Source organism: Siniperca chuatsi, linkage group LG5 (assembly GCF_020085105.1).
Source record: "Siniperca chuatsi isolate FFG_IHB_CAS linkage group LG5, ASM2008510v1, whole genome shotgun sequence".
Classification (NCBI taxonomy): Eukaryota; Metazoa; Chordata; class Actinopteri; order Centrarchiformes; family Sinipercidae; genus Siniperca; species Siniperca chuatsi.
Genome location: NC_058046.1, coordinates 25817219 through 25832047, shown reverse-complemented (window position 1 = coordinate 25832047; position 14829 = coordinate 25817219). Strand labels below are relative to the sequence as shown.

At 41.2% G+C, this 14829-nt stretch overlaps 1 protein-coding gene across 1 annotated transcript in view; it reads left to right on the top strand.

Moving 5' to 3' along the window:
* cspg4ba (chondroitin sulfate proteoglycan 4ba) overlaps nucleotides 1-14829 on the top strand; it is a 29377-nt gene that overhangs the window by 7658 nt on the left and 6890 nt on the right. Inside the window, exons 3-7 of the mRNA XM_044197753.1 lie at nucleotides 777-4349; nucleotides 4804-5277; nucleotides 5972-6148; nucleotides 11304-11502; nucleotides 13083-13214. Coding sequence (XP_044053688.1) covers nucleotides 777-4349; nucleotides 4804-5277; nucleotides 5972-6148; nucleotides 11304-11502; nucleotides 13083-13214 — 4555 coding nt within the window. The remainder of the gene's footprint in view (nucleotides 1-776; nucleotides 4350-4803; nucleotides 5278-5971; nucleotides 6149-11303; nucleotides 11503-13082; nucleotides 13215-14829) is intronic.

The window sequence follows — 14829 nt, the reverse complement described above, 5'->3', positions numbered from 1 at the left end:
TGTTTAGTAGGTATAATGTTTACGATGTTCACTATCTCAGTTTAACATAACCTTATAATGACGCTACATGAAAAGTTAAGGAATCACCAAAGTTATGAGAATTCATCCTGAGGGGGACCTGAACATCTACCAAATTTAATCCATCCAATAGTTGTGGAGACATTTTACTCAAAACCACAAACGTGAACCTTATGTTGGTGCTAGAAGAAAAGTCAAGGGATCACCAAAGTCTTCAGGATTCATCCTCTACAAAATTTTGTACCAATCCATCAACAAAATGTTGAGATATTTCACATGATAAGTGAAAACTTTGACCTGCTCATGGTGCAAAGTGAAAGTCAGCGAATCACCAAAATCAGTAGGCTTCATCCTCTGGGCACCACGGATATCTGTACCAAATTTAATGGCAATCTATGCTTTAGTTGTGGAGACATTTCACTAAAAAAACTAATATAAAACAAACAAACTGCTAGAAGAAAGATCAGGGGATTAAGTCTGTACCAAAATTTCATGGCAATCCATTCAATAGTTCTTAGGTATTTCAGTTTGGATCAAAGAGGTGGACCAACAGACTGACACTGCCATTCCTAGAGGCACGCCACTAGCATGGCTAACAATAACAGAAATCATATTTAATGTGAGACATCATAGATCTCTTCTTAACCGATAAACCTGAATTTAAATTGAATTGCTGCATAGATCAATATGTGCATTTACCTTTTTATTTCTGTAATATAGCATATTTTGTAATCCAGTTGTTTTGTTTCTTCTCTTAGCTGAAACTGGACCTTGGATTGGGGGAGCAAGTGTTAGAATCAGAGAGAGGTACCCAGCTCAATGACCAGGCCTGGCACTCCGTGGAGGTCCGCCATGTGCAGCACAACGTTACTCTGACTGTAGACAAGAACTCTCACACGAGTGTAAAGATGCCAGGCTCCCATCACGATCTTCACATTTTGGATGGTCTCTATGTTGGAGGCTCAGGAGGCCTGGACAGATTTTACCTCCCCAGAGATCTGATCAGCTTCCGAGGCTGCATGGACGAGTTGGTCTTCAACGAACATGACTTGCTGTCATCACTGAGGCCGTATACTGGATTCAAGAATGTCCATGAGGTGTCTTTAGGCTGTAGTCCCCAATTCTTTGCCACAGAGGAGGATCCTATCAGCTTCTTTAGCTCCAGGGCTTACATTTCTCTTCCAACCTGGAACGCCCAGCTGGAAGCGGTATTCGAGTGTGTTGTGCATACTTCAGCCAAAGAGGGAATTATCCTGTACAATTCAGCCAGAGAAGGGGACTTTGTGGCTGTGGAGATTCAGGAAGGTTTGCCAGTGGCCATTATTGGAAAAGGTGGAACCAAAACTGAGCTTCGTTCCCTCACATTCATCAATGACAGGAAATGGCACTCTATAAAGTTGCATTTCAGTTCCAAAAGCCTTGAGCTAACTGTTGATGGAGAGATGGTGAAAAGCAGCATTAGCTCTCGTTCAAAGGGGCTTCAGCTTAAAGGTTATCTCTTTGTTGGAGGTATCGATGACAGCACCAGATCAGAAGTCAGAAAGGTGGGGCTTGTCTCTGTGTCTGGAAAGCGTGTCAGAGGAGGTTCCTTTAAAGGATGTTTGAAGAACATTGAAGTCAACAGAGTGAAGATGGGTCTCTCCAATGCTGTAGTCACCAAGGATATCTCAGTTGGTTGTGAGCCAGAGAAAGAACCAGAACCATCAACCACTGTGAGTCCAACAAGTGCTCCGGGATCCTTCTTTCACTTGGTGACACCAACACCGTCACTTCACATGACCACCCTAGCAAGGGGCTTGGACAGAAGGTATGGCTCAAATTTTGTGCAGCTCAAAAACCTCGAGGTCCAGGAAGGCGGTCGAGCGTCTCTTGAGGCCAAACACATCAAAGTACAGTTGGACTTCAAGAAGCTTGGCATTCGACAGTCTCAGATCATGTTCCGAATTCAGGAGCAACCGATTCGTGGTCAGATAAGGCTTGATGTCGATCAGGACCAAGAGGAGAACACCTTCAGCATGTTGGACCTTTGGCATGGACGAGTGATGTATATCCATGGAGGCTCTGAGGAACCGGACGACTTCTTCATGTTTTCAATGTATTCTAGCAGTAGAAAGCAAGTTCCTGATTATCTGAAGGGCAACAAATTGTACCGCTACAATATTACTGTGACACCCACTAACGATGCACCTGAATTGAGTCTTCCTGAAGGAAATCTCTTTGTCCTGTTGGAGAACTCAAAGAAACGCGTCACTACGGATGTTCTGAAGGCTACAGACATTGACAGCAGCTACACCGATCTTGTCTTCTCTGTGCTTGGGAACCTGAACACTGATGCAGGATATTTGGAAATACAAAACAACCCTGGCAAGGCAGTGACCTCATTCTCATATTTAGACTTGCAGGAACTGAGGGTGTACTATGTTCACACAGGGGTCCGGAACTCAAGGATAGTTCTTAGAGTTAGTGATGGGGAAAAGGTCAGCAACACTGTGGTTCTAAGGGTCATGGCTGTAGCGCTGGAGTATAAGATTGCCAACAACACAGGCCTTGAGATCATTCAAGGAGAGACTGCTATAATTGGTTCAAAGCAGCTGGCTGTGCAAACCAATGCTGTGAGACAAGTTGTAGACATCCGGTATGATATCATTGAGCCCCCTCAGTATGGAGAACTCCAGAGACTTCACTCAAGCGGTGAATGGAGGCCTACTGATTCATTTTCCCAAAGACTTCTAGAAAAAGAGCGCCTGAGGTATATTAGCACTTTTCAAGATATCCAGACATCCAATGCCACTGATTACTTTAAGAGCAAAGTTAATGTGGCTGCAAGGGCAACCACTGAAATACTCTTCCCAATCACTGTGAAGTGGGTGAATTACCACCTGGTGAGGAATGTTATGATAGACATGGATACAGTTAGAAAAGTGACACTGGACTCGGAGCATCTTTTTGCCACAGCTAAAGGTGTGGCCCTCTCAGAGGACGATCTTTATTTTCGGGTTCTCACCACACCAAAGAAAGGGAAACTCTTGCTCGAAGCCACAGTCTTGAAGAGGAACTCAACCTTTAGCCAAAAAGATGTAACAGATCTAAAAGTACATTACGAGCTAGTTGACAGGCCTTATGAAGATACAAGTGACAGGTTCAAATTTCAGCTGGTTTCCAAACATGCTCAGTCACAAAACTATGATTTCCAGTTTTCCATTAAAGCTGATGTCAACAATGTGTTTATGAGAAATGATGGACTCTCACTTCTGGAGGGAGAAAGTAAACTTATCACAAAAGATCATCTTTTTGCAGAGACTTTGAGTACAAAGGATATGTACTACACAGTCATAAGCAGCCCCAAACATGGAAAGCTAGCCCGTATTAGTCAGTCAAATTCCAATGCTAGCTACAACAACATCTTAACCTTTAGTAATCAGGATATATTAGAGGAACGGATAATGTACATACATGATGACAGTGAAACAACTCAAGATGAATTCACTTTTATAGCTTCCACCAGCCAAGGGTTCAAATCTTCCATTGCTGAAGATGAAATTGGCTCCAAAGAAGGAGTGCTCAACATATCTATTCAGCTATTGAATGACCAAAAGCCAGTACGTGTTATTGATAAAGTTTTCCATGTAGTAAGGGATGGACAGAAGTTACTCACTATAGAGGATTTGCGTTATCATGATGCAGACACTGATTTTGATGATGGCCAGCTGATTTACACTCGACGTGGAATCCCAATGGGAGACCTAGTACTGGTTAATGACACTACTCATCGGCTGTTCCAGTTTCGACAGAAGGATTTGGAAGAAAAGCGAGTGTTGTTCATTCACAAAGGTGTGAGCACTGGCAGGTTTGTGCTCTTTGTTTCAGATGGAAAACATTTTATATCAAGCCTTTTAGACATCAGTGCACATGACCCTTTTCTGAATGTTGCCATCAACACTGGCCTACTGGTTCAGAAGGGCCAGTCAGTAACCATTTCAACCAGTAATTTTAGTGTCATATCAAATTTGGACATCAGAGATGACCAGGAGGTCATCTTCAAGTTGGATGAGGCCCCCAAGTATGGAGGACTTTATCTCAATGAAACAAAGGTGGAGTCATTCTCACAGTCTGACTTAAAGGATGAGCTGATCTCCTATCGGCACAATGACAGCAAACATCTGGCAGATTATTTCAACTTAACAGTGAAAGCTAAAGGTCTTCGACTTGCAGTGAGGATCAATGTGAAGGTTTACCTGGAAAGTCATCAGAGGCCACCTATCATGCAGCATCACAACACCTTACTGGTGGAAGAGGGAAAACCAGTGAAGATTGATGAAACTAAACTGGAGGTGACTGTTTCAGAAGAGAGACAGATTGGCAAGATCTAATTTTTTATTTATATTTGAAATATCATTAGAATGTCACAATTTTTCTGCCACAAAAATCTAGTTCATATTAAGTTTTTTGTTCTTTATTATTTGACCAGTGGTCGCTAAACCTCTCCTTTACAGATGATAATAATCATAGTACCATGTAGTTATGGTATCAGCGTAAGGGAACAACGTTTGGCAGATAATCTAAATTATAATAAAAGGACAATATCACACTAATGTTACAGTAAAAGACTGAGAGTGCTCTGGTTTTTAAAGCTGCTGAAAGGGTAGAAACCGAATGTTGTCCAGTGTTTGTTTTTACATTTTACAGTGATGCCATGTTACATTGAGAGCAAAATGAAAACTAAACTTTAGTGACGCATGGAACATTTCAAATATAACCACTTAATATGTTTTCTGATTGTTGCAGGTCACTCACGAGGACAACCTGCCATCTGAGATTGTATTCACAGTCAAGGTAGCTCCGTCTCATGGCCTTCTCCGACGTTTTGTCGAAGCGGAGGAGCACTACATCGGAACCAAACAGTCTCCTGTCAAGACATTTACCCAAGAGGACATTAACAATGGGAACATCCAGTACATGCAGGTGGAGCCCAGCAAAGTGAACGACACTTTCATCCTCGATGCCACCAATGGGATCACTGATGTCAGCGACATTAGGATGTCTGTTGACATCATCCCACGCCTCATCCCACTTCAGGTCTCAAATTTCACACTGAACGAGGGCGCCTCCAAGGCACTGACCCAGGATGTGCTCAAAGTCACCAACAGACACTTTTCTGGAATTAACTTCCTGTATAGTTTGACTGAGCCCCCACAGCATGGTCACATTGAGCACTCTCGACATCCCAGTGTGCCCATAACCTCTTTCACCAGGAGGCAGGTGAGATATTCTTACGACTCTTATAGTTGCTATGGAAAAATGACAATAGACTGGCAGTTGTATTGATGGACCTTTATGGACCTTTTTGTTTGTTATGATCATTGACATTTTACAGGCATAGAAGGATTTAGAGGAGACGATGTTTTCTCAGATTTGACCCAAATTTACAGGCATTTTTACAAATATTGTAACCTGAAATCCATTCTTAATGGAATAACTGTATAGCAATATTTAGTATAATTTGCTTAGACTGGTCAATTGATGGATTGATGGATGAATAATGTGATTGATTATTATTGCAGTAATTTCTGCTGTTTTCCATGTTGAGTTTTTTTCAAATTTGATTGTAATCTACAGGCATGTTTACAATGTTTATCACCTAGAATGAATCCCTAATTAAATTACAACATTAAAGGAAGGAAAAAATAGCATTACCCTGGCCTGACCCCCTTTTCATCTGACCCTACCCAAGCTGGAATCTCTTTTGTTTTCTCTTTTGTTTGTGCTCCTAGTTATTTTAAAACATTTTATAAAGCAATAATGTGCTTAGTTTTTGTCCCTATATGCATGCTATATCAGATGATAGTGACCTAAGTGTCACAAATCATTATAATGTTTTGTACCTCTGTTTTGAATAAATCTTTGCATTTTTAATCTCAGGTTCTCCCTAATAATTTCCCTGATCTTTAATCAGGTGGAACATGACTTCATCTACTATGTCCATGACAGCAGTGAAACCTTAGCCGACAACTTCACTGTGGTGGCCAATGACACAGGCCTGAGGAAGCAGAGTGCAGCCCAGACGGTGTACATCCAGGTTACAGCTGTCAACGATGAGCCTCCTGTTATTACAGCCAACAGGGTCCTCAGGGTGAGTCTGCACTGCTGCTCTATATTTAAACTCTGGGCTTTTTTTTTTTTTACTAGCAGGTCTGGCACCATAGCTTACTGTCGGACAGTTTTTATGTGGGCAGTGTTGCAAGTTGCCATGGCTGGCTGGATGAGGGAAACTATGTTTGCTATGTGGAGGAGGGTCCAGGGGGGCTGGCAGCACAGAACAGACATTGACATACATTTGTAGGTGCCTGGGACTTTTAGGAAGGCCTGTTATGGTGCTATGGTGTTAGGTTTTCAAACAAATTCTCCTAGTATTAAAATAAAGCACTGCTTTTTGGTGGGTCGGCTGCAAGCAATGCTGCTTCAGTGAATTGAACTATTTTGCATAGTTTGGGTCGAAATTATTTCTATGGCTTCTTATGAATACAAAAGAGTTTAAATCAAATGGAAAATAACCCCCAGGCATTACACGGACATAAGGTCTTGCTGCTGAAAATATTTGCTTGATTTTTGTCCATTTCACAGCATCCTAGTGTTGAGTGGCATGATGGCATGGACTGGAAATAGTAAACACTGTGACCACATGGCCTCAGTTCAGTCTAGTTTCATCTACTTCACATCTCTCTTTTCTATCTGCTCATCCAAAGAAACCCTACTGTTTATTTACTCCCTGTCTGTGAAAAACACTTCTACTTACATACATTTTAAATGTGTTACTCGTGTGTCCATTGGTGTCCATGTGCTGAACTGTGCTGACTTGTACTCTGTCAGCTTTAGTGGCTAGAGTTGGGAGAGGTCCAGCTGGAAAGAGAGGCTGAAGTGTAGGTATCTATTGTCTGTGCAGCTTTGCCCCAAATGCCTCAAATTCCTCTGGGATACTGCAGACTCAACGAAGAGCAACTTCTAAAATTGACTGTACTGAAGAACATCGGGAAGCCAGTTGAATTCAAGTAAATTTAATCAGAAACTTGTTTTTTATAGGGAGCTGTTTATGATTTTTGGTGATAGTCATTGACAAACTGATCTGCACATATTGATGATCTGTTCAATTCAAATGTAATCATTAGTCATTATAGCATGTTTTACTAGATGTTAGAGGGAAGGGAACTGGATTCTCAGTGTCCACATGGGGGCTCTCTGCCACTGCAGATGTTGAGTCTCAAACTACTGTGGAAGATTTTGAGAGATCACAGAGTTATGTATGCCTTCATATAATTTGTTGGAAAGTTAGTTTTGAAACAGCTTTGATTTTTCCTGAATTAATATTTAAAAAGGACTCATCAGATTGTCATTCATTGATTGTGCCACAGGGATTAAGTTTACATGTTATATAAGCTTGGAAAATGCAGAATAAACCCTAAGACAACCCTGCACTAAATATCAGTGCAGGAACCAAATAAAATCTGCTGTCAAATGGATAAGTCTGTCTTAAAAATATAAACTATTCATTTTTTTGTCATAAATGAAACAAATCAATACAGACAAAAGAGACCTCATCCAATGATTTCTAAGTTATGCCAGCTAAGAACTTGAGTTATCTATCTATACTGCAGAATCTGCCAACATGTTTTAAACTGAAACCAGTAAACTATTATCCACTATAAACCTCTTGATTTTGTAGTTGTGGCAGTACTAATTGACATACATTTCAGAATAAGAGAGTCTGTGTCAGTGGGGGTCCTGGGCCTTGATGACGAGGCCGGCTTGCAGACAGAAAGAAACTATTTTTGTGGCGTGAGGTTTTGGTCCTGATGGACTGCAGCCTCCTGCCGGAGGGAAGTGTCTGAAACAGTTTGTGTCCAGGGTGGGTGCGGTCAGCCATCTTTGCATGCCTCAGAGTCCTGGAGGGGAACAGGTCCTGGAGGGAAGGTAGATTGCAGCCAATCACCTTCTCGGCAGAGCAAATGATATGCTGCAGTCTGCCCTTGTCCTTGGCAGTGGTCCTGGGTGGGTCCTGGGTGGGTCCAGGGTGATGATGGTGCCCAGGAAGCGGAAGGACTCCACAGTGTTGACAGAGGAGTCACACAAGGTGATGGGGGCAGGTGGGGCTGGGCTCTTTCTGTAATCCACAACCATCTTCACTGTCTTGAGAGAGTTGAGGCCCAGGTTGTTCTGACTGCATCAGGTCACCAGGTGGTCAATCTCCCACCTGGAGGCGGACTCATCCCCATCAGAGATGAGCCCAATGCGGTGTCATCCGCAAACTTCAGGAGCTTGACGGACTGGTGACTGGAGGTGCAGCTGTTGGTGTTCAGAGAGAAGAGCAGAGGGGAAAGAATGCAGCCTTGGAGGGGACTGGTGCTGATGGTCCGGGATCCAGAGACATGTTTCCCCAGCCTCACATTCTACCTCCTGTCGGACAGGAAATATGCGATCCACCTGCAGGTGGAGTCAAGCACACTCAGGTGGTAGACCTTGTCCTGCAGCAGAGCCGGGGTGATGGTGTTGAAGGCGGAGCTGAAATCCACAAACAGGATCCTGGTGTAGGTTCCTGAGGAGTCCAGGTGCTGGAGGTTGAAGTGGAGGGCCATGTTTACTGCACTGGGAGCTTCTGGAGTGGGCAGTTGTGGAGAGGCCCAGGCCCTTGCTGAGGTGGGGGAGGTGGAGCTGGTAGATGGAGTCACGGGGGATGGTGTCAGGACTGTCCCATTGTCTCTCCAAGCATCATTTGACTTGTTTATGTTTTCCAAGGTCACTGTATCACGTAAGCAGTCTGTGGTGAATTTCTGAGATGAAATTAACATAGTTTAACTGTCACGATTTTATAGTGGGACTAAAATTCATTGAGTTGTCACATAGAGCTCTCCTGAAATCAAATTATCCATTTGAGTATTTATCTTATGTGACCTTTTGACAAGGGGGTGGGGGTGGGGGGGGGGGGAATTAAGACCAAGCAACATGTGATGTTTGAATGTTTTTTATTTTATACAGGTGAGATAAAAACAAAAAGTTTAGTTCAACAAATAAACATAAAAACAGTCAAGGTTTGGCAGGAAACACTCACAGGAAGGCAATAAAAGTGGATCAAAGATGTGACGTGTGGTGAAGTTTGTTGTGTTTAAACTTGACTGTCATCTCCATCACTAAAGCTGCAGCCTGATGAGCAGTAGACACCTCGACCCTGGGGGGCTGTTAGTGCAAATTGATCTCGTGTGTCTTTTCTTTGAATTTGGTGAGTCACACTGATGTTGTTCATCAGACTCATCAGACAGAGCCTGCTGTGACTTCCTGTTAAATGGGGGATTATTGGAGGTGTAGTCATTTCCCAATAGATGAACAGACGCTCACATGTGTGGCGAGTGTTCTCATATGGGAAGACTTTATGCTGTAGGACCGATGTGATGTGTTTGGTGTCCCATGTGGTGGGTGGATGTGGCATTAATAGGTGCTAATTGAAAAAGTACCCCATCCTTCTGTTCCAGTAAGTAACACTGAGAGGATTTTAGGGGAATTTGAGGGCCATTTAGACTCCAGTGTCAACCAACATTTAGTGGTTTTAAAAGTTAAAACTCACCCTCAGATTCTCTCACACTCTAATGTAGCATATGATGTTTGTGATAGGCTATACATCCCTGCAGCCTTTTGTGACCAAATGTTTTTGCATATTTTCTTCTTTCCCGTCATCGTGCGATTTTCACTTCTGCAGTGTGGGATCACTGAAAGTCACACATTAACCAGCTTTCAGAGAACAGCAGTGGGAGATTGCCAATAAGTTTGCCAGTGTGTGAACACTGAGATGTTACTCTGATCACACCCTTTATATAAAATGCTACATATCCTGTGGCTGCATTGCACTTCAGTATGGCCTACAAACTGTTCTAACAGGAAATTTGCACTCATTTGTTCCAAAAAGAAGGACTGTCTGTAATTTGTATTGTACATAAGAATCTGCTCCAGACCATAAGCTCGAAACAAGAGTAGATTTTGTGACCAAACCTAATAATAACATTTATTGTGACCTTAAAGCTGCTACCAAACCTTACCCCCACCCCCAAAAACAGAAAATGCAAAGTAATAAAGTAGGTGTCATGGTAATTTTTACCACATGTAAAAGAAATTTGGCCATGATACAAAAGTTGTGCTTTTTCATAACAATTACCATGACATAAATATAATACATTTTGTCATACTAATGCATTAGTATGTCTTAATATTACTTTATATATACAGCAGCCATTGATAACCGAATAGGACTTTATCACAGAAGACATGTGACAGTAATTACTGTGGAATTACAACCTCTGTGAGGGACAGTGGCATGTTATGCAATAGTTGCTCTGGCCTGGACTATAGAAGCTCATCCTTTGTTGTCAAATGTCTGTACGGTTCAGTAGTTTTGTGTTCTGTGTGTCAATGAGTTCCTCTGTTCTTTCGCGTTAGCTTGAGGTTTTTAAATTTACATGAAAGCAGAAACTTAACTGTGCCTCACCAACACTCTGCAGTACATCCAACTGTGTTTACAGTCTGCACGGCTATATTTATTCCCGAGATGTCCTTCATTTGAATTATGTTGTTGAACGTGAAGTGAGTGATGCTCAGAGACATTTTTCCAAAGGTTGTTATTGTCATGCTGTCTTTAGGTGCCTCAGAGATTATTTTTATAGCAGTTCTGCTTCGTTGGATGATTTATTGTACAGCGGAAAATAACAGAGAGAAAAGAAAGAGAGAGAAAAACGTGAAATAGCCTTGGAGCTGGGCTGACACCCACAGCATCCTGGTCCATTGTAGGTGGTGATGAATGACAAGGACACATCAGCGCTTTCCGTTGGTCTTTTATGTGTCTCGCTTCCTTTTCAATTGCATTATATCTATGCAGAGAATAGGTGTTACATAGCTGCTTTTAATTCATGAAAAAGTACGAGACATGAACCTGTTCTATCCTACAGACAATTTAATTGAATATTTTTGAATTATTTTTATTATGGGATTTATTCAAAGACTGGCATTCACCAATGGAAATAAGCTTTAATGTAGCAAGTCTTTTGCTCCATTGTATAACCAAATATGACAGTATTTCATTCCATATATCAAAATAAATGTCAAACTGGCATTTAGCTGTCAAATACTGTTAGCCTCTACATCAGAAGTCATGTCACACAAAATGTCTCTGTTCCCATGTTCCTGGAGGTCTATAGTTTCATGGAGATTACAGCTGGTACCTGCTGTTTCCTTGCCCATCTTGTGTCCAGGTTTGGGTATCCTCAGTGACAGAGATCAGGCCAGGGGATCTGAGAGCACAGGACCTGGACACAGCCCCAGAGAAGCTACACTTCATGGTGACCCCACCCAGCAATGGATACCTGGCCCTGAAGAGTGCTCCCATGGAGGCAGTGCTCAACTTCACCCAGGCACACATAGACCAGGGACAGCTACTATTTGTTCACAAAGGTAAAATCAGTTTTTCTATCACCTACTGAAGTATAAACACCACACGACACTGGAGAAGCCAGAAGAGACTTTTTTTCAATAACAAAAGCCAGAAATTTTGTGTTTGATTTAATTTAATTTCATTTTTATTTTGCATTTATACAAACCGCGTAAAAACAGACAACAGAAGTGCAACCCATTGGTCATAAAGCCATACACTTATACAGTGGACCTCCCCCCAAACTTCAAACTGAAAAAACTATATTAAAAACTATTGATAAAGTAATGAGAGATTAATGTAAATAACAACAACAGACCCAAAATACTGCAAGATCGAAATAAGACAACAATAATATCTATATTTTTAAACATTCCTCTGTTTATGTGGCGAGGGCTACTGAAGAAGAAAAGACTGTTGCCATTTAAAAAGGACTGGGTGATTAGTACTTATTATCATGCATCAACCTTCACTAGATTTGTAATTTGATAATACGGTCAAATCATGTTCTCATTCTGTTGTCCAAGATGATTCCAAGCAAACTGTAATTAAAAACTAACAAGAAAATGTTTGATGTTTTTGTTTTGTCTCATGGAATGATTAACAGTGGGACACTGTCCATCGAATTTAAAGAGTTTCCCCCCGGGGATCAATAAAGTATTTCTGATTCTGATTCTGAATTAACCAGCAGAAGTACTGTAATGTATATTGATATTGTAAAAGGATTCTTTTTAATATTGTAGCATTGATTTCGATTGTATTGCCCAGTCCTAAATATATCCTGTAATTAATTGCTCCAAATGTGATCATCATTTTTTTGTTCACTTGCATGCTTTGGATTTAATGCAGTCATGCCTAATCTAATTCATCTGTTTTTTCTATTCAAGATCATTTGTTTTTGTTGTTCCTTTTGCGTCCTCTAGAAGATGCTGTTGACACTTCCTAATGGTTTGATTTGCTTTCTACTTGTGTCAACTCATAGTGAAACATAGTCATCAGCAGGAACACTGTGCAACTCCCTTCATTAGCCGTTAAATTACTTGCAACACTGATGCAGACAGACCGGACTGAAAGCCAGGTTGGAGGTGATAATACTTTATAGTCTGCAAACTCTGATGTAAAATGGTAGACAAGGTCTGTTTTATGTCTGTTGATGGTGTCAGTCTCAGATCAGGTTTCTGCTTACTGTTCTGATGCCTGTCTACTTTTTTATTTGCCTGTACTTGCACCACCAGGAAAGACTGTAATAATAGTGTGCAAGGGACTCGCCCCATCCTATATGTTGAAGAATGTCTTTCTTTTTTACACACACACCTACACTAGTATAGATAATTGATTTTGTTTGAGTATTCCCTAGAAGAATAAGAATTTTTAGCTTGCATTGCAGTTTTTCTTCAGACCAGCATCAGGAATGCTGATCAGGTACTTCTTTTTATGTATTTTGCAGAAACCAGACCCGGCTTATTTATAAAACAACATGTACTCACAAAACTAAGATGCAGTTGTTTTTTTTTATTCACTCCAGCAGACAGAATCTTTGCCTCAGAGTCTTCTTGACAGTTTGAGCTTTTTATTAAATTTTTTTGTCTCATTGCATTTTCAGGTGCCATGTCTGGAGGATTCAACTTCCAAGTCAACGATGGTGTGAACTTCACTCCTAGGCAGATCTTCAGCATCACTGCCAGAGCCTTAGTTCTCAGTTTAGAGAAAAACCGTCCACTCAAGGTGTTTCCAGGTAAATCGCCCTCTGAGTAGAGCTCTATATTTTTCCTCTTCCTTACTCTGTGGCACTCAAAAATATGTAAAATTTTCAAAACGGGTCACAAATATATAGTTTGATTTCTAAAAAAGGTTAAAGGTATTATGTAACTTTTCCACATTAAAATGTCTAAAAACGACTGGACCTATGTTATATATTTTGTTGAGTTTTGTTTGTACATTATCCCAAATGTTTCCAAGAATTTTCAAAGCTAGAGAAATCTGTAATTTTAGTCAAGCTAACAGTACATTTAATTTGGTCTGTGTCAATGGCGTCATATCCCCTTTTTACTTTTTATCCCATTTTAAGACACATTTTTTACAATACACTTTTTAGATCTTGGTCGTTTTTAAATATATATTTTAACCGGATAAAGGATTTTATTCATCGGACGTCTGGATCTTAAGTTATAAGAGAAACAAGCTGAGCAAACGTTCACGGCAGCTCGGCTTGCAGCCCCTCTGGGACGTTCTTTGTCCGCCGAACAGCGTCGTAAAACACAGATTTTTTTAAGTGACACTTAAACTTTATTCAGTGTTTTTACCGGTCCTAATCACTGGGTCTGTTTGGTTTGGAGCGGAGGAGACCTCTGCGGATAATTCGGTTCATAGTAAAAATGATGAATGATGATCACTGTAGGAATCCTAACCAGGAGAAGTTGACTGCAATGAAGGCAATGGTGGTGAAGACAACCACTCCCATGATTCCACGCTACTTCACCATCAAACTACGTCTTTTGTTATTGTTTTGATGTGAGAGACTCCTAGCGGCAGAAATTACATACTGTCCGTTTAAGTAATTTCCTAAAACATATGGGCACTGCAGTTTCTGACAAATGTTACTCAAACTGTAATAAATAGTGGATTTGGTGGGGGCTATTTTCAGCTGCGGATTACTACACATTTGGTGCTCTAGTGAGTATTTACAGCCGGACGATGTTTGTGGAATTTACTCAAAATAAACTACAGTGCCAATATTCATGGTTATGAAGATGTAACAACAACTCTTTTTAGTTGTATTATTAATATCCATAATCAAAGTATTGATTTCCTTATTTGTTTGTTTTGTAAGGGCTCAGTTGAAAATTTTAAGCGTGTGTTTGTGACACCTTGCCCTCTCATTTGCTATATTTTGTAAGATTTAACCTGCTTGTATGTTCAGCCTGACCACAGTCTCTGCTCAGAATCCCTTTGGTTAAATAATTCAGCATCTTTCCAACAGCCAATACCCAAATACCAGACTGGTGAATCAGCTGCTGCCATTGCTTAATGGTTTGAGATACGGTTTGCTACTTTTAATACTCAGGAGCTAAAAATAGGCTGACTGGGTGTTGTCTGTGTCTGCAAACACATTTCAAGATTTTCTGAGATTTCCAGTGGTCTGGTTTGTGAGTTAGAAGGAAACGATATTGCGAGGGCAGCAAACTGCCAACTGGCACGCTCTGCTGAGCGTCCCAGCCACAGGGTGAGTGGGTACTTGAAAAGCTGTGCCACTGTCTGTCTAAAGCAGCCCTGTTTGTGCTTTGTGCCAGGCGGGGCAGAGGGAGGGGGGTGGAGGTGGGGGGTGGGCGGGATGAGAGCTTTAACTGACA